The following is an 18,554-nucleotide window of genomic DNA, read 5'->3' as shown; positions in this document are numbered from 1 at the left end:
ATGAGTACAAGGGAGAAGAGAAGTGGAAAGCAGGAAGGAGAAAGGGAAGGTTGAGAGAAAATGGATATCATCCAAGAAAACCATTAATAATAGAAAGTAAGAAAAATGGAATGTAAAAAGGATTGTGTGGCCATGTTTAGTTTTTGTGTTCTAAGTTAATTAAAGAATGAGAGAAGTCATCCCATTTCTACTCCTTCATTAGTTTAGAGGAAACATGACCCCCCATGATGCATGGGATGCCATCCTCAAACATTTTATCAGTTCAGAAATGACTTTGCAGTAAGGAAAAAGAAATATAATATGAAATGATGTTCTAAATGACAAAAAGTTGTACAAGTAATTGGATTGTAAGTAATTAAGAACTTGGGTGTTAGAGCTTGCAAAGAACGATAAGATTAATAAACAGTAACAATCAATCAATCTGTTGCCCCTGGTCTCTCTTGCAGAAGACCTGCAGCCTTTAGGTAATCAGCAACAGCGACATAATAAATGATAATAAACAAAATAATAATAATGACAAACAAGGTGTAAAGATAATTTGGTCCTATCAAGTAGAGAATGAACAACATTTTAAGATGTCTTTGTATAAACATGAGAATGTGTTGTGTATTACTGTCAAATATCTCCTGTTCTTTTGATCAGCTGGAATGTACTGTCTTTGGTTACTATGCATACATACTGTTTGAATATTTGAATATAAGCTGGCTTAGATCGAAATAATCTTTCACATTGACAGGGTGTGGTGGCAGGTGTCTTGTTGGTAACACCTAATGCAGTCATGTTTGACCCAAATGTGTCTGATACCTTGGTCATTGAACACGGACCCGAAAGCTACGGTGTCATTGCACCCATGGAGTACGTGGTCAATGCCGCTCTCTACTTTGATATTGCCCACATGAGAGTGAAGGACACGCAGCTTCCCAAGTAAGTATTTACATGCATTTACTCTTGTATTACAAAGTCAGCCGGAACCTGGAATTATAATTTTCTTAGGTTCTCTGATGTTCTTTTACTTACGTACGTACATGCATACATATACCAAAATATTTGTTCCCCATTTGTAAGGGGGATAGCTGAGCCATAGCATACACCCACCCTTCACCCATCCAGATCCTTTTGTTGTCCCTTCTATCTTGTCTCCTGGTAGATGAAGGGCCATGCCTATCCCCCACCCACTGCTCAAGTGAGGAACAATGCAGCAAGGTGCAGCACCTCCACAGGAGGGTCCAACAGTTGAACCTAGTTTACTCCCACTACTTAATCCTTGAAATATAACTGTCATTAGGTGTTGTGATGACATATTTATTCATTTTACTGATATCTTTCATATGGTTTCTCTCACAGACCTGATATGCCTAAGCCAGAGATCTATTATGGTCCTTCCCGTGGGGAGGTCGAGCGACTAGGAAGTCAAGAATCCCCTGGAAAGGATTTATCACTCTCGAAAGATACTACATTCCCTGAATTGGTGGGTATGCCTTTTGTGCTTTTGCAGATGCTGTATTGGATAAATTTTCCAGTTATTCTGTGTCTGGTCACAAACAATATTTTCCATTAAAACATAGAATTTAGTGAGAAGATCCTCAGTTCAGTTAGGCAGTTTAAAGTGATGTTAGTGGGAAGGAAGGATATATGAAAGTGGAATATATTACATGAGAAGATTATGGAATGTTTAAAGATATGTGGAAAAAGTGAGACTGGCTCTACATGTGCACATGTTGTCTGACAAGGTGCAAATGTTTGTAATGATTACATTGGAAGTCTTACTACCAGCATTCATTTTTGTTTCTGTTCTGGGAATTTTAACTGACAATTTAAGTATACATTGAGAGTACGGCCCCTGAGCCAAGTGGAACTCCTTGATCTTAATATACCAAATGTGATAATCACTTTTTAAATTTCTGGTTGACTATTAGAAAGATATTAGTTTTTATTTTTAGAAGTATTTCTTAAATCTTATGCTTGAAGAAGTGTGTAAAGGAAAGAGCCTTATTATGTCGCCTTCTTTAGGCGTCACAGGACGATAACTCTTCTTCCTGTTCCTGTGGTGGAGACACAAGGGAAAGTTCTGCATTTCCTAAGGCTTTTGAACACGAACTGCTCACCCCTATCGGCTCAGATGTCTCGCCAGCAGAAAATAACCAAGGTAAGGATTTTTTTTCTCCCCACACCACAAGTTAGGCTTGCCAGCCCTCTTGTTGCAGATTACTTCACCCTCAACATAAAAGAAAATCAAGGAAGGGAATTTTTTCTTTGTCATCTATTTTAGCATTTTAGATGTTTTGTAGCAAAGGCTGCTTTAGATAACAATCATTAATTTGCTCACAATTGACTTGAAATACAGCTTACATATCTTTCACTTCTTAATGTGTGAACACATCTACAGTTCAAGCTTGTATTTAAGCCAAACTTCTATCCATGTGCCATAGTGTAGAAGTTTAAGTTCTTTAGTGTAGTAAATATAAGATACAATTGAAATATCTAATCTCTAATGACATAATATATAGGTGGTGTCTTTGCTGATACCAGCTGCTTTCATACATGAAGCAGAGGGACATCTCTGTTACTGAAGATTGATCATGTCGTGTCCACATTGTCATAAGCATTTGTTAAATCCACAAAGAATTCTCACTCATTTATTTTTGAACCAAAAAACAAACTACATTCATTTTCCCTCGTATGAATCCTTTATTTATTTCAAATTAGTTATAATTTTTTTATTAAGTTCAAATGAAACTTCTTATCTAATATGAACACTTACAGTGCCTATTCATACTGATCATTGTAGTTTGTTAAAATGTTAATTCATGGTTATCCACAAGGAAGGTAGTGTAGTATATATACTAAGTTTAGACCATATATGTACACTATTTCTGAGTACCATAGTGTTTCCATAAACACAGCATACACTTTATTCTAACCTCTTCCTACCAAAGCCATTTCAAAGCCTTGTTCTGGGACACAAGCCATTCTCTTTATTCCAACCTGTACACCCATAAAAAAGAAAAAGGAAAAAGAATCAATCCACAGTTGCTTAAAAGGTGCTGGTACTTTTTGGGGATGCTACTTAGCATTGTTTTGTACGTTGCATGTTTCCTCTACTGGTCTTCCACATCCTGTGCCAGTATACATGCATAACTCTTTGAGGAGTGTCACCGCAACTATGAATTCTATTTTGGTTAATGTCAAATAATTTTATTCAGTTGGGAGGAACCTTCACCACCCAAGGGGTAAAAACGTATCTTTATTAACCAGTTGAGGAGTGTTGTAGCATCATTCATTAGTACATACATACATGTACTAAGGGTTTTTTCCCCCTTACAAGGGAGGTAGTCAAAGTCAAATGCATAAATCCACTCCCACCCATTTCATCCCCATGTACTCCACTCCCATTTACCACCCCTTCCCCTCTTAGTGTTATGAAATATTTATCTACAACAAGTGAAGTTTCACAGTATGAAAATATTTTAAGCACGTTTTGGTATTAATGACTATATTAGGTGGGTATTAAGGATCTTAGAGGGATTAATAGAATCTGTGGTTGATATTGAAAGTACAGAAAGTCATAGTTAAACATATGGAGTGTCACTAAATGATAGTTAAATAAGGGCCCTTCAAGAAATTTATTCTTGCTAATGCCTGACAATTTTATTCATATGTGAGAAACATCACTTCTCAGAGGGTTAAGCAGCTTTATTTCTTTGCTACAATGACATCTATACACATTTTGGTCTGGCAAATGCCAGACAATTTTGTTCACTTGAGAGTAGGATCTTGTGCTGAAGAGGTCAAGGCCATCACTGCCTGTAACCCCATGCCAGACCCCCTGATATCCATCTCTCTGAATCCTCTCACCTCCAAAAGTAGAGTCCACCTGGCCAAACAGCAATGCAGCCACCATTCAGCCTTTCTAAGCTACCAGAAGAGGCTGGATGACAGCATTGCAAACAGCTACCCAGGATGTAAAACTTCACCCCATACTATACAACACATTATGGAAGACTGCATTGTACATAATCACGCATGCCAACAACACAATATAGACTCTATAAAGGATTTGTGGGAAAACCCAATTCCAGTTAATTGTAGCATTCCAGAGGGAGATGGGACTGCTTGGTCAGACAGTCTACTGAATAATAACAACAACAACCCATTCTCTACATTGACACTGTCACAGATTTTGTTTGGGCTTATGCCATATAATTTTATTCAGCCTGAGGCAGGACCTCAGGCTGAAGGGGTTAATTGTGAGGCTTGGCAATATCAGTACAACTGTTTACTTCAGTGGTCATGCTTTTGTCTGCTCAAGAATGGTGACAAGTGCCAAGTTTTGGTGGCACATAATTTGCACTGCATTTTATATATAACTTCTTGAACTCATTTATGCCCACGTTACACTTTGAGTAATGTATGAAAGACCAGAATATTGTATTCAACTGAGGGAGAACATAATTGGAATAGAACTCTCAGTTAACCCATGTGCTCATGTTGCACGTTAGTAGCTTTATTGTAGCTAATGCTAGAAGACTTTATTCAGCTGAGAGAGAGATATGGGCATGAATGAGTTTATGCCATGTTGTCATAAAGCAAACTGTGGAGAACTGAACACATTCTACAGGTGTAACAACTCATTATAAGACAGATTGCTACACTTGTTTTTTTCAGTGCTTGGGAATTGGCTTGGTGCTGTGTGTGTGTGTATATATATATATATATATATGTATTTACAACTAGGTAAATACACACATATATATATATATATATATATATATATATATATATATATATATATATATATATATATATATATATATATATTTATATATGTGTGTGTATGTGTGTATAAAGGGGATGCTTTTCACTGCTTAACTCCTCTGTTGTGATAATAGCTTGATTTTTTATTCTTGCCACAAGAGTTTATTCAGCTTAGAGCAGGGATGCATGCTACAAGGTTTAAAATGATCTGAATACCTTTGTTACAGTGAAGCCTTTAGAAAATTTGTTTTGGCTGATGCAAGATGGTTTTATTCAGCTTAGGGCAGGACCTTGTATTGAAGGGATTAAGCAGATTTTAAGGTGCTTTATCATTGGTTTACCTCTTATTTTTCATTTGGTTTTATGTTGCTCGTGGTGCTTTGTCTTGTGTGGTGCTCGTCCTTTGTCCTCATACCATCACTACTGCTGTCGCTCAGGGCAACCATCTCCTGGGCGAGAGGTATTGTGCGTCGGTGGAGAACTGACTCCAATAGCTGAGGCCACCAAGAGTGAAGACCCTGCCACCTCATCCACCGCCACCACAACCACTCAAAGTCGAGACCCCTCCATCGCCACCACAACCACCACCACAAGCGTCAGCAGTAGCAGCAAAGCCGTCACATGCACCACTTCTTCCACTTCATCAGCTTCCTCCTCCTCCACTACTACCACCTCCACCTCTACCTCTACCACCCTCCTTGCTCAAACACATTGTGATATATCAATTGCTCAGGACAATGCTCAAAGCGATCACCACACCTCTACCACAGCCCAACCGCAGCCAACACCACAACAACAACAACAACAACAACAACAACAACAACCTCCCAACGATAAAAAACGAACAACCTCAGTGACCTTCGACCTCTCAGGCGAGGGGGACGAGTTGATGACGTCCTCTCCGGCAGCCATGACAACGTCAGTTGGAGAAGACACAACACCAGAATCCAGGAAACAAAAGGTATGTCATAGTTGTATGAGAGTTTTTAAGTTTATGTATGTATGTGTGTACATGTGTGTTTGTTGATGTATTTGTGTGTGTGCATGCACATGTACTGTGCATGTATTTCTGGTAGCTTGATGGTAACTTGATTAACAGCAAGCTGCTCTCGAGCTTTCCACATTGCTGTCTTCATGCAACAGTTCATGACTTGGAATACAGTCATAGAATGAGACCTCTTCCCATATTTATGTGTTTTCTGCCTGTGTGTGTTGCCTCACTGTGTCAATGTGATCATCATGAGTGCTTGAACATTCTCATGGTGCATCAGTGCAGCTCCTATGCAGCTGCTCTTGTTCTTGCTTGCAGTTTATTAACTGTGACATGACTTCTGTGATATGCACACCCGATGCTGTCTTTTCATTTATCTGATTGGTACGTTTGTCAAGACTTTCTGTGCTGTATTGCTGCTGCTAATATTGCTGCAGTTTCCTATCTCAACCCTCTGCCCTGGAGCCAGGGAACTCATTAGGTCCCCACTGCTATGGTGCAAATGACAATACAGTAGGTAAACGTACAATAATATTCAGGCTACTTATCTACAACAAATAAATTGTTATTTCAAGAACATTACATTGAACATATAATGGTATCATGTATGTCATCTAATAGGGACAATATGATTTTCTCTCTGGTTCATTTATAAACAAGAATTGATTCTTATGTGCACCATTGCAGTTGGTGCCTTGTGGGTTTCTTGACCAGAGTAATCTCTCTGGTTGTATGGTATTGCTGATTTTATTTGGGCCATTACCAAGTGTCATTCAGATATGGGGTACCTTCTGCATGGTGAAGGGTTGAATCTGTTACCATTTAACCCCATATCAGGCAGTATAAGGTGACAGGCTTACACCAGGGGTCACTTAGGACTAAGAGATCATCATCTTTGACCCATGCACTCGGGACTTCTCAGGCAAGTAAGAGTCACCAGTAGCTGTTGGATTTAAATGCAGATATGCATTGAGTGAAGCACAGTTGTAATTAACCCATTAATCAACACACTTGAGGCAGTATAGCCTTATTGATTTATTTATGTGCCAATCACTAGTTTTGTTCAGCAGTTGTGGGAGTTTGTCTGCCTGATGGGGGGTTGAACTATTTTTGTAAGACGTCTCTTCAATTTATGTTTGATGCTATTTTTATGTTACATTTTACTTTTTTCTGTTTTTTTTATGTTTGATCCCATGTACTGTTAGCAGGAAAATATGGAAACCCCAGGTGTATTAGAAAGAAAATGAAGATGTACAATGTAACCCCATGGTCACGTATGAAGATCGTTGGAATAATGTCTCACTCCAACCCCGCCCTCTGTCAGATCAGCCATTTCCCATACAGTGAGATAGCTAATTATGTTATAAAATCCCCACCTCTTTTGCTCACATCACACGTAACTCTGTCACTACCCCCTTTATTTTATTTTATTTATTTATTATTATTATTTTATTTTATTTTTTTTTCCAAATCTTCTTATATTTTTTACATCAAATCCTGGGGTCGCCATACTTTTCTGTTGATGTTATGCTGCTTCCTACTTCCTTATAGACCACAAAGGATCCTTCCTCTCCCTCTCCAACAGGATCTCCATCACCCCAGTCCCACCTGCTCTTCTCCCCCCTTGAAAGAACCCCTTCAAGATGATATGGTTTGTAGATCTTATTGTAGTTTGTGGTAGACACTTTACTGAGTTGTTTGGAACCACTTATTGAAGGGATTAAACCTCCCAAGACTAACTTCCTCAACCTAGTGGCATGCATTGTGGATTTCACTTGACAGATGACAGAAGATTTTATTCAGGTGGAAGAGGTTCTTACCAGTTCAGGTTTGTGCCTCATCGGAATATAATCTGTTGTTATTCTGGAACTAAATCTAGAAAGTGAGCCACGGTTCTGAACTGGGTTGAATGCACCTCTCATCACCTCCCCCCCCCTCCCTGTCTCCATCCCCTCACCTCTCTCTATTCTCTTCTCCTTCCTCCTTCCCTTCCCTGTCCCCTACCCTCTCCCTTTCTGCCTCCTTTTCCCTCTTTCCTTCCCCCTCTCCATACCCCCTTCCCCTCCTGTTCTTTCTCCTGTTTCTTGTCCCTTTCTCACTCCCTACTCAACCTCCCCATCTCTTTTGCTCTGTCTCAGAACCTTACAGCTTTTCCCCAGGACATTCCTGTATTCAAAGACCATCCCATGACCATAATGACCTTCCGCCCCTTCGTTGTTTTCCTCACCCGGATGACCTTCCTCCCCTTGTGAACTGCTCTCCCCATAGGACTCTTCTTAATTTCCCAAGAAACCTTCACCCTCCCCAGGAGCTCTTCCATTCCCAGGTGGTCCTTTCTCTTCCTCAAGAGGACCTTTGCCTTCTCCCATAGACCTTCATTATATGAGGACCTTGCTCTTCTTGAGGAAACATTCCTTGTGTCCTTGCAACTTTCTTCTTCAGTAATCTTCCATTTCTTTAGGTAATAAATTTCCTCCTAAGGCCTCCCTCCTCCTCCTCCTGAAGGAGACTTGGATCGGGTTTATTAAATTAAGGACAGATAGTTTTCCTTCCTTTCAATGTAATTTCAGTTGGTAAGGGACAGTTCTCATTGGACACAACAATGTGGTTGATTTCTTTGGTTACTGTCTGTGATTAAGGGTTTTTAGTAGCATATATTTCATCTCTTGTAGAATAGGAGTTACAAGAAGTAAAATATCAAATCACCATGGTTGGCAACATGACTTAGGGTTACTTTATGATTTTACTATGATAGGGAAAGTAATTTTTGTCCATAGTAATTTTTCCTTTTATTTCTTCCCAGGTTATTCATTCACTTCTCTCAGTGATGATACTCCTTTGATTTGATTTTTTCTTCTTCTTCTGGGAGACTTGTTTCTGCTGTTATTGTTATTTGTAGTTTCAGGGTTCTCTGTATTAGAACACCACAGCATACTGAAAAGTAGAAAGTCCCATTGGCAAAACTTTAAAATCTCAGTTGATACATTAGACTGAGTCTGAGGATCAAATGCCAGCCCACAGGGCTGCACTTCTGATGGGGTGAGGAAACATGGAGGCTCTATATTTGGGAGATAGGATCTCCACTTCCTGGAGAGAAGCAACAGCACCTGTATGTGTCTCCAGTCATCATCTGGAGAACTTCATCTCATCACAGAGAATTGTTTACCATTCCTTGAGACCTTTTGCCAAAGATGTAATTTCCATCATGGAGACCCTCCTCCTCCTGAGGGGACTTTATCTTCATCTTCTTAGGTGTTAAGCCCTCTGTGAGGGGCACCATCCTACCCTCCTGATAGGGGGAAGTGTGTGATGTTAAACCATATCATCATCATCATATCTTATGTGTTGGTTAGGGAGTGTCACTACAAAGCTTGCACTGCCCAGGAATCAAACCTGAGACCTCCCTCTGTCTGGGGAGGCGTGCTTATCGATTACACCACAGTTGCCTCAAATGGCCACTCGCACATCTCCCTTCTCTGGGCCTCCATCAGTCTGGAAATGTGCACCACAGTGGGATCCTACTCACTACCCTATGCTGGATAAGGAGTGTCATTGAAAAGCTAGCACCACCCTAGAATCAAACCCAGGACCTCCCTCTGTCTGGGCAGGCGTGCTGACCGATTATACCACGGTTGCCTCTAGCGACCACTCACACACAATCCTCCTCTGTCCTGTTGCTGGAGAGATAGTTTCCCCCATTGGGGACCATTCTCTTCTCCAGGAAACTCTCATCTTCATCTTCCCATCCTCCTCCTTTCTATTCTTTCCTCCAACACCTTCCAGAATTTTTTTTTCCTTTGAGGTTCTATTCATTATGATAATCTGAAAGTTACTCTGCCCTTTCCTCCTGACTTAACCCGTGATTTGCAGTAACGTCAGAGAATAATGTGTCACAGGAGTGGAGTTAACTGGTCATGAGAAAAAAATAAACAAAAGGACACTGCTTGGCCCATGATGGGGTATTATAAGTTGTATGGTTGTTTGAGTTGCTTAATAGCAGGACTTTTGAGTGTTACTTGTAATAGCCCTAGTGAGAACTTTCTATGTTTATACATGTATATACCAAAAGCTTTTTCCCCCTTACAAGGGAGGTAACCAAAAAAACAAGGGCATAAAATCCACTCCCACCCATTCCATCCCCACATACTTTATGTTTATAGTCAGATATTATCATAATGGATTGACATTAATGTCTTGATTTTGTTGGTTTGAACTCGTGTCCTTTGAAGTCAGCTTTCTACTTCCTATTCTTTTCTTTTTATTTTATTTTTTTCAGTATATCTTCTCATTTATTGATTAATTTTTGTTTTTCCTTTTAACTTTTATGTGCCAGTTTTTTTGGTAAATATTTTATTCTCTTTCTCTCTTAGCCCAGTAATCAAGAAGACATCATGCCCTTGCCATTACGCTGTGTGACTGATTCAAGTTCATGAGGGTGTTGCTGAATCTCTAAAGTTAACTGCTAAAATAGCTAAAGCATAGTCTGTCACATTAGATAGTTTATAAAGCAAATGGTACTGGTCCCCTGCACATGAAAAAAGAAAATGTATCCCATGAGATCAGATAGTTTGAGGAGCAATGGTCCACATGACTGGAAGGGCATGATGTCATCGGGTTCACCAGGTTCTTCTTAACTGTGTACCAAGCACCTAATCTCTCATCCCTATTGTGTTCTTCACCTTTCACTAGCAGATTTGTTTAGCAGCTCCAAGAGTTCTTCCTGACCTCGGTATGTACAGAATTATTTTTTGAAAGGTGGCCTTTTTTTTTAATTGATCTATTTCAGATTTCTATCCCTTTCCTTCAGTATTGTCCGAATATTCCTCATAAGGTCCTCATATGCCTGGTTCCTTCCGTGCACCTTTCCACTCCTCTTCCTGTACACTTGCATTTTCAGTTCCACCCCTGAGTCTGCGGTTTCGTGTTTACCTTTCCATTCCTGAATCTTGACCATGCATTTTTAAGTCTAGTTCTGATTTAGTAGACTTACGTTTTATGTTCCTCTCCTAATCCTGTGCACCTTTGTCTACCACTCTCTCTGATCCTGCCTGCCCACATTTGCAATTCAGCCCATGACCAAGCACATCTACATTCCTGTTTACCTTATTTCACTCCTCCCTTTCTGGTCTTTCTCGTTTCAAAATGTTTTTTCATTTCACTCCCCTTTTAGCCAGTACTTCACCCACTTGATGATGATATGGTTTAACGTCACACACTCCCCCCTATCAGGAGGCTAGGACGGTGCCCCTCACAGAGGGCTTTGTAGCATACAAAGCCCTCTGTGAGGGGCACCATCCTAGCCTCCCGATAGGGGGGAGTGTGTGACATTAATCCATATCATCATCACTTCACCCACTGCATCACTCACTTTTCATTTCTCAAGCATTAATCCTTCCTCTTCAAGTTCCTCCACTTCTCTGCCCCACTCTGATCCTATGGTTCAAGTGTCAAATCTTAGATTTTATGTACTTCCTTCCCTTTCCATATCATTTCTACCTCCTCTCCTAGTCCTACTCCCACTCCCACTCCTCCCACTATTGTTCCTTTTGTTTATTTTCACCATTGCCACTTTTTAAAAAAAAAATTCACATATTTCCACATTCATTGGCATTTTTCTTTTTTCACTCCACATCTTGCTTCCTACACCATATTTTCTGCAGTTCCTCTCTCTTTCTCTCTCTCTCTCTCTCTCCATCTCTATCTATCTCTCAGTCTCTTTCTCTTTCTCTCAGTCTCTCTGTCTTTCTCTCTTTCTCTTGGTATCTCAGTATCTCTTATGCCTCTCCTTTTCATCTTTCATCTTCTATCTCTCCTCCCCCACCCTCTCTCACTTTTTCCACTTCTTTTTTCATTTTCTCTTTCTTTTCCCAGTCTATTTCACCCCTCGGTTTCCCTCTTTCCTTTCCCCCATACTTTCCCTTCTCCTCCTCCTCCTCCTCCTCCTCCTCCTCCTCTTTTTATTTCCATGTTGTGCCTTTTGTGCTTCATTGCATTTTGTCGTTGTTGTTGTTCCAAGTGGATTTCACAAAGTCGCTTGTGGAAGACTGAGATCCGCCTGCTGCGCCCTCAGCCACCGACCCAACCGCCGCTACATCAGCACCTGTCCACCAATGCCCTCTTTGCAGGTGTAAGCAATGTTGCCAAACCTGCACAGGTGAGTCATGTCATTGTGTCGCTGTGGCACGTCAGCATTCACAGTGGCGTCTACTACTACTGCAGCTCTACTGCATCAGACTATGGCAATGCTTGATTTTATTATATCTTATGCATGACTGCACCTAACTTCAGTGGACCCCCTTTCACTTTTATTTCCTTTAAATGTATGAAAGTGATTGTCAGTGATAATTACTGTAGGGATTTGATCCAATGATCTGTGTGATTCACATACAGTGGGGGTTTGAGAGTTCTGTGGATTAATGAGTGTGTGCTACTTATAATCACACAATTCAAATCAGATATCTTTTGGAAATAAGATTTATTTGGTTTATGACTAATCCAGAGTGAAAGGGTTAGACTTTTGGAAGCCAACAAGGATCTATTTCAAATACTTAGACATACTTATTCATATCATAATGTAGAATAATCCACATTATAAAGAAGAGAAAATAAGATGGATAACAGAAATAATATCAATGATAATATAATACATATTATTATCATCATTGTTGTTGCTGTTATTATTATTATTATCATTATTATTATTATTGTTATTATTATTATTATTGTTATTATTATTATTATTATTATTATTATTATTGTGTGAGTGCAGTAGTTTCATAGGCATCAGTTTGTTGAGTGTAGTTGTGAAGGCTTGTGGGAGAGTTTTAATTGAGAAATTTAGGAAAAGAACAAAGGGAGTAATTGGTGAGGAACAGTTTTGGTTTAGGAAAGGTAGGGGTTGTGCAGATCTGATTTTTGTGATAAGGCAAATATGTGAGAAAACTTTAGCAAAAGGTAAGGATGATTTTTGGGTTTTTATGGATTTGGAAAAGGCTTATGACAGGGTAGACAAGAAGGCACTGTGAGAGGTATTGATGATATATAGGATTGGGGGAAAGCTGATGGAATGGGTGGAAATGATTTTATGCCTTTTCCTTTTTGGCTACCTCCCTTGTAAGGGGGAAAAAGCCTTGGTATATGTATGTATGTATGCCTGTGTTAGAATTAAAAATGGAAAGAGCAAGTGGTTTGACGTAAAGGTGGGGCTGCGTCAGGGATATGTCATGCCCCCGTGGCTGTTCAATGTGTACATGGATGGGGTGGTTGAGGAGGTAAGTGTAAGGGTAATGGACATGGGACTGGAAATGGCTAAAGAAAATAGAGAAGAGTGGAAGGTGAGCCAGTTGTTTCCTGATGATGCTGTGCTTGTGGTAGGGTTAGAGGATTAAGGGAATTAGTGACAGAATTTGGTAAGGTATGCAATGGGAAAAGTTGAAGATAAATGTGGGTCAAAGTAGGGTGATATATATATATAAGGGGCAAGGATGGCAGTGAGTTTGAAGTCTTAAAGGAGAGAGACTGGAGGAAATGGATAGCTTTTAAGTGTTTGAGGTTGCATGTGGTAGGAAAGGGAGGAATGGAGGTGGAGGTGTATTGTAGATTGAGAAAAGGGAATAAGTGTCTTGGGGGGTTAAAAGGTGTAATGAGAAATAGACATTTGGGAATGAATGCTAAGAGGAGATTGTATGAAAGGATGATTGTGCCAACAGCACTGTATGGGGCAGAGACATGGAACATAAAGGAGGAGAGGAAGACTTTAGATGTGTTTGAGATGAAATGTATGAGAAGTATGGTAGGGGTTGCAAAATTGAAAAGAGTGAGACACAAGGGGGTGAGAAGGAAGGTGGGGCTGGAAAAGGTGAGAGATAGAGTCGATGAAAGAGTATTGGGATGGTTTGGACACATGGAAAGAATGAGTGAAGAAAGATTAGTAAAAGAAGTATGGAAGGCAGAGGTGGAGTGAGTGAGCAGGATGAGGTGGATTGATGGGGTGAATGCCTGTTGATCAAGGAAGGGAGAAGACAGAAGGTAAGGGTGAGTGGAGAATGACTATGTATATATGATACTGTAATGCAAGAAAGAGAGGGGGCATAGGCTGTGGGGGCAGGTAGTGGTTATGTGTGGATATTTTGATGCAGCCCGAAGGGATTTCTCCCTGTCTTCTCTTTTTCTGCATGAGGGGACAGAGAGGGGGAGTCATTGATTAAGTGAAGAAGCCCTGCTGTGGATGTGATGTGTCTTGTTGCATTGCCTCTGACGTAGGATGCAAGGATGACCCCTCATCCTTGAGGAGTTAGGATGAGAGGGAGGAAAAGGTAGTGGATGGGAATGAAATGGGTGGGAGTGGGTATGTGCCTTTTGAGTAGGCTACCTCCCTTGTAAGGGGGAAAAAGCCTTTGGTATATAGATAGTTTATTATTATTATTATTATTATTATTATTATTATTATTATTACACTGTAGAACCCAGAATAATGTGATTATGTAATAGAAAAAATTTGCTCAGAATTTGATCAAGTTTGATATAAAAAGAGATAACATATCACTAAGGTTATTCTTTGCATTGATTATTATGTGACAAAACAACTCATGTATACTTGATATGTAAACATATTTAGAAATCATCTCTTGTAGTGTATAATTTAACTCTGCACCATGAAATAGAGAACATAGGTAAAATTGTATGTAGATCATACTGCCTATGCATTTTCCGATGCATGCCAAGGTAGTTGACCATATAACCAGTAAAATGTTAGCTGCACCATTCTTTTTCTCTTTTTCCCTCTCTCTCTCTCTCTTTCTCTCTCTCTCTCTCTCCCTCTCTATCTCTCTCTCCCTCTCTCTGTCTCTCTCTCTCTCTCTCTCTCTCTCTCTCTCTCTCTCTCTCTTTTTCTCTATCTCTATCTCACGCACTCGGAATATGTAATTGTGTATATATATATATATATATATATATATATATATATATATATATATATATATATATGTATACATATATATATATATATATATACATATATATATATATGTATATATATGTATATATATATATATATATGTGTGTTTGAATATATATATATATATATAATAAATGTTGTAAACCAGCTTCAACTGCTAGGCCCTACAGCAGATGCACTCTACTTTGCTACATTGCATTTGACCCACAGTGTGGCATGGGCAGGTGACCCTTCATCCTCAAGGGGTTAAGATTTGCGTGTATGTGTGTGTGTGTGGGGGGGGTTATTGTTAATTAAGCTTTTGTCAAGTGGATATAGATTTTGATGCAGCATAGTCTACCTTCACCCAGAAATGTCAGGGGATGTCTGGGAATAGATATACAAAAAACTATCAAGTTAGGGAAGAGTGCTAGTAGGAAGTTACTGGAGTGGCACTGTGTATTTCCTTTTTTGTAGTATACAGATGAGAGGGAAGCAAGGGTGGTGGATGGGAGTGAGTGCATGGTGGCTACCTTCCTTATATGGGAGAAGACGCCCTTGGTTTATTGATATGTTGATACAGGAAAGGAGCAATGATCATGGGGTCCCATCTCCTACTCTTCATTTCAAATGTATTTACCTAGTTGTATTCTACAGAAAGAGGAGCTATGCTCATGGTGTCCCATCTTTGTATCTTGCAACATCTAGTTTGTTCTTAAATTCATGTATGGTGTTTGCACACACTATTGTTTCATCCAATTTGTTCCAGACATCCACCACTCTGTGTGGAAAGCTGTTTTTTTTTCCATTAGTTCTTCTATACATTCTTTTAGTATCCAGTTTGCAATTCTGTCCAAGCCATGTGATTTTCTGACATCAAGGTTCATTATTTGGTCCCTTATTTCTTTCTCTGTTACAGTTATTTCTTTCATTGGGGGGATCTTTCTGTTCTTCTTTCATCCCAATTGTGGATGTTGTCTTTAGGGAACACATATTTGAAATGTTTGTTCATAATTTCTGCCATTTCTATATCCTCTGTGTATTCCATGCTCCCTTGACATAATATTATCATTTCCTGTTTATTTGTTAGTTTACCATTCACATATCTATAAAATAATTTAGGTTGATCTTTACATTTGTCTATTATGTCTTTTTCATAGTTTCTTTTTTCCTCCCTATGTATTTTTACATATTCATTTGCCACTTTCCTTTTTTTTTTTCTTTTTTTTTCCGAGCTATGTCTCTTTTTGTTATACCACCACTTAATGTACACCTTTTCCTGTTTTTGTTCTGGTACATAATTATCCATTCCTTCATTATAGATTTTCTTCAAAATCATCCGTTTCTCTTCCACCTGTGCTTCTCTATTATAGAATTTTTCCCAAAATCCATTTTGTTATACATCAGTCTTCCTTTTTTTGTGTTTCTCATTTCTCTCCATATATATTTCCTCTTTTAGTTTGAGTTCAAGTAGTATGTGATCACTCTTTGGAATTGTTGTCTTGTATTCAGTTTTATCCACAATTTCAGGCTCTGATGTAAATATTAAATCTAGTCTCGATGGTTCTTCATTATTTCTATATCTGGTATTTTCTTTTACCCATTGAGTCATTGTGTATTCAATGGTCATGTCAAGTAGTATGTTTCCCCAAAGGTCCTCTCCACCCTTCACTGTCATCTCCCAACATATTTCTTCAGAATTAAAATCAACCATAATTACTAGATTTCCTCCTTTTAGCATTTCATGTAATGTATGCCTTGTCTCTTCCAACATTTTGTTTAAGGAGTATGGAGGGAGTTATAAGAATGGATTGAGAAATGAGGAGATGAGGTAGAGAACAGGAATGGAAAGAGAATTTGCAAATAGGGTTAATCAAAGAGTACTGAGATGGTTTGGGCATACAAAAAGAATAGATAAAGAAAAACTAGCAAAAAGGATTTGGAAGACAGAGGTGGATGTAGTGACCCTTAAGGGAAGACTGAGAATGAAATGGATGCATGGGGTGGGGGGGGTGGCCTTGGGTGAAAGGGGAATGTCTATTGAGCAAGGAAGAGAGAAGGTAGGAGATAGGTGTGAATGGAGAGTGGTTGTGAACGGATGATAAATTGACACAGCCTGAAAGGATTTCTTTTTCTCCTCTCTAATTAATTATGTAAGGGTGAGGAAGGAGGGTCACCATGTAATGAAGCAGTGGGGGTAAACCAGCTTTGGCTGTTGGGACCTGCCGTGTCTTGCTGCATTGCATCTGACCTAGGCAGTGGGCAGGGGGCAGGGATAGCCCTCCATCCACAAGGAGCTAAATAAAAGGGAAAACAAATGGGCATGGGATGGGTGATGGGTAGGTGCATGCCTTCACTGGCCATATCCCTAATAAGTGGGAAAAGGCCTTTTGATATATGTTAAAAAGAAATCTTGAGCTCAGTCCAAAGACCAAAAATAGGAAGTTGACAGTGTTTGAAGATGGGCAACAGGTAGAATATACTCTGATATCTTTCTCACAGGACTGCCTTGTGTAGGTACTCATCATCAATCCCACCACAGCTTTGTTTCCTACAGTCAAGAAAACAAAGATACCCTACAGACTGTGCAAAACAAAGCATTAAGAATGATAACTGGATGCACTAAAGCCACCTCAGTAGAACACCTACACTAAGAAACCAAAAATTCTTTTCCATAGAGCAGCACATTTTATATGGAATACACAGTCAATCCAGGGCAGTAATTTTGATACTTTTGGGGGCTAGTCATATTTACAGTCTCAACGCAATAATTTTTTTTAATTTGAAAATTTTATGATCAAGCTTTGGAGGACAAAAGAAAGAAGGTTACATTTTTTTCATTATTACAGTGTACATAAGTCAAAATCACAATAAATGTACTCATCTTGGACATCATATATAAAAAAAGAAATAGAACGTAAAATGATAATATGGCGACCTCCGTTATAAAAAAGAAGAAGCCTGTTGGTGTATACATACATATACCATTGGCTTTTTCCCCCTTACAAAGGAGGCAGCCAAAAAACAAAGGCATAATACCCACTCCCATCCATTCCATATATAGATAGAATATATTGAAGGCTATAGCCCCCTCCCCTTCCCTAGCCCCCCTCCCCTGAGCCCCCCTAGAAATTACAACCCCTCAGTCATTCTGTTGCCCTAGGTCTCTCATTCAGGTGACGCCCCACAGAGTACACAGAATATGTAATCTTACATTGTTCAATATCACAACACAGACAGCCATACACTATTTCATGGGGAGATCTGTCTGCCAACCCAGGAGACATTACTGGATATTTTGTTGCTGTGGGTCTCCTGCTAAAGACCTGAGGCAACATATATTTTATACTGTACCTTTTCAGTAGATTTACAAGATTCAGTAATCATACATGTAATGTAAGTGAACAGAGAAATATATATATAAAAAAAATAGATAATAGACAACCTCTTATCTGTCAGTACTCATCCTGTTATCTATAGGGGATATATCATAACCCTTCATTTAGGACTTGTTAAAAAGGTTTGCTCTAATAGCGATATTATCTAATAGGATTTTTCTTTTTCTTTTGTTTTTAAGGTGCTCAAGAGACTCTCCTATCCTCTGTCATGGATGGAAAGCTTTAGTGCTGATAAGGATCAACTTCAGCATCAGCAGCAGTATCAGCAGCCATCTTCAGCACCTGCAGCAGGAGTAACGAGTGTTAGTGGAGGAACTGCGACAACAGGAATGGGAGAGGACCAAAAGTCTGGGATGTTTTCCAATGTGTTCAACATGTCCAATGTTTCAAGTATGCTGTCCAGGTGAGGGAAGATATTCTGCTCTTTTACTTATCATAGTATGTCTGTAAAGGTGAGTCACATCTACAAAAGTAG

At 39.3% G+C, this 18,554-nt stretch overlaps 1 protein-coding gene across 21 annotated transcripts in view; it reads left to right on the top strand.

The window, feature by feature from the left end:
- Nucleotides 1-18,554, top strand: part of mtd (TLD domain-containing protein mustard) — a 429,051-nt gene that overhangs the window by 328,922 nt on the left and 81,575 nt on the right. For 11 of the 21 annotated variants that reach the window (XM_076202235.1, XM_076202215.1, XM_076202220.1 and 8 more), the window contains 7 exons: nucleotides 737-924; nucleotides 1,345-1,468; nucleotides 2,011-2,146; nucleotides 5,193-5,716; nucleotides 7,332-7,397; nucleotides 11,763-11,900; nucleotides 18,259-18,482. In XM_076202235.1, coding sequence (XP_076058350.1) covers nucleotides 737-924; nucleotides 1,345-1,468; nucleotides 2,011-2,146; nucleotides 5,193-5,716; nucleotides 7,332-7,397; nucleotides 11,763-11,900; nucleotides 18,259-18,482 — 1,400 coding nt within the window. The remainder of the gene's footprint in view (nucleotides 1-736; nucleotides 925-1,344; nucleotides 1,469-2,010; nucleotides 2,147-5,192; nucleotides 5,717-7,331; nucleotides 7,398-11,762; nucleotides 11,901-18,258; nucleotides 18,483-18,554) is intronic. The other 10 variants (XM_076202228.1, XM_076202225.1, XM_076202216.1 and 7 more) reach the window with 10 other exon arrangements.

This window comes from Oratosquilla oratoria, chromosome 18 (assembly GCF_046742065.1).
Source record: "Oratosquilla oratoria isolate Oo_2021 chromosome 18, ASM4674206v1, whole genome shotgun sequence".
NCBI lineage: Eukaryota > Metazoa > Arthropoda > Malacostraca > Stomatopoda > Squillidae > Oratosquilla > Oratosquilla oratoria.
Note: the sequence above shows the minus strand (reverse complement) of the source record. Positions and strands in the feature narration are given on the sequence as shown.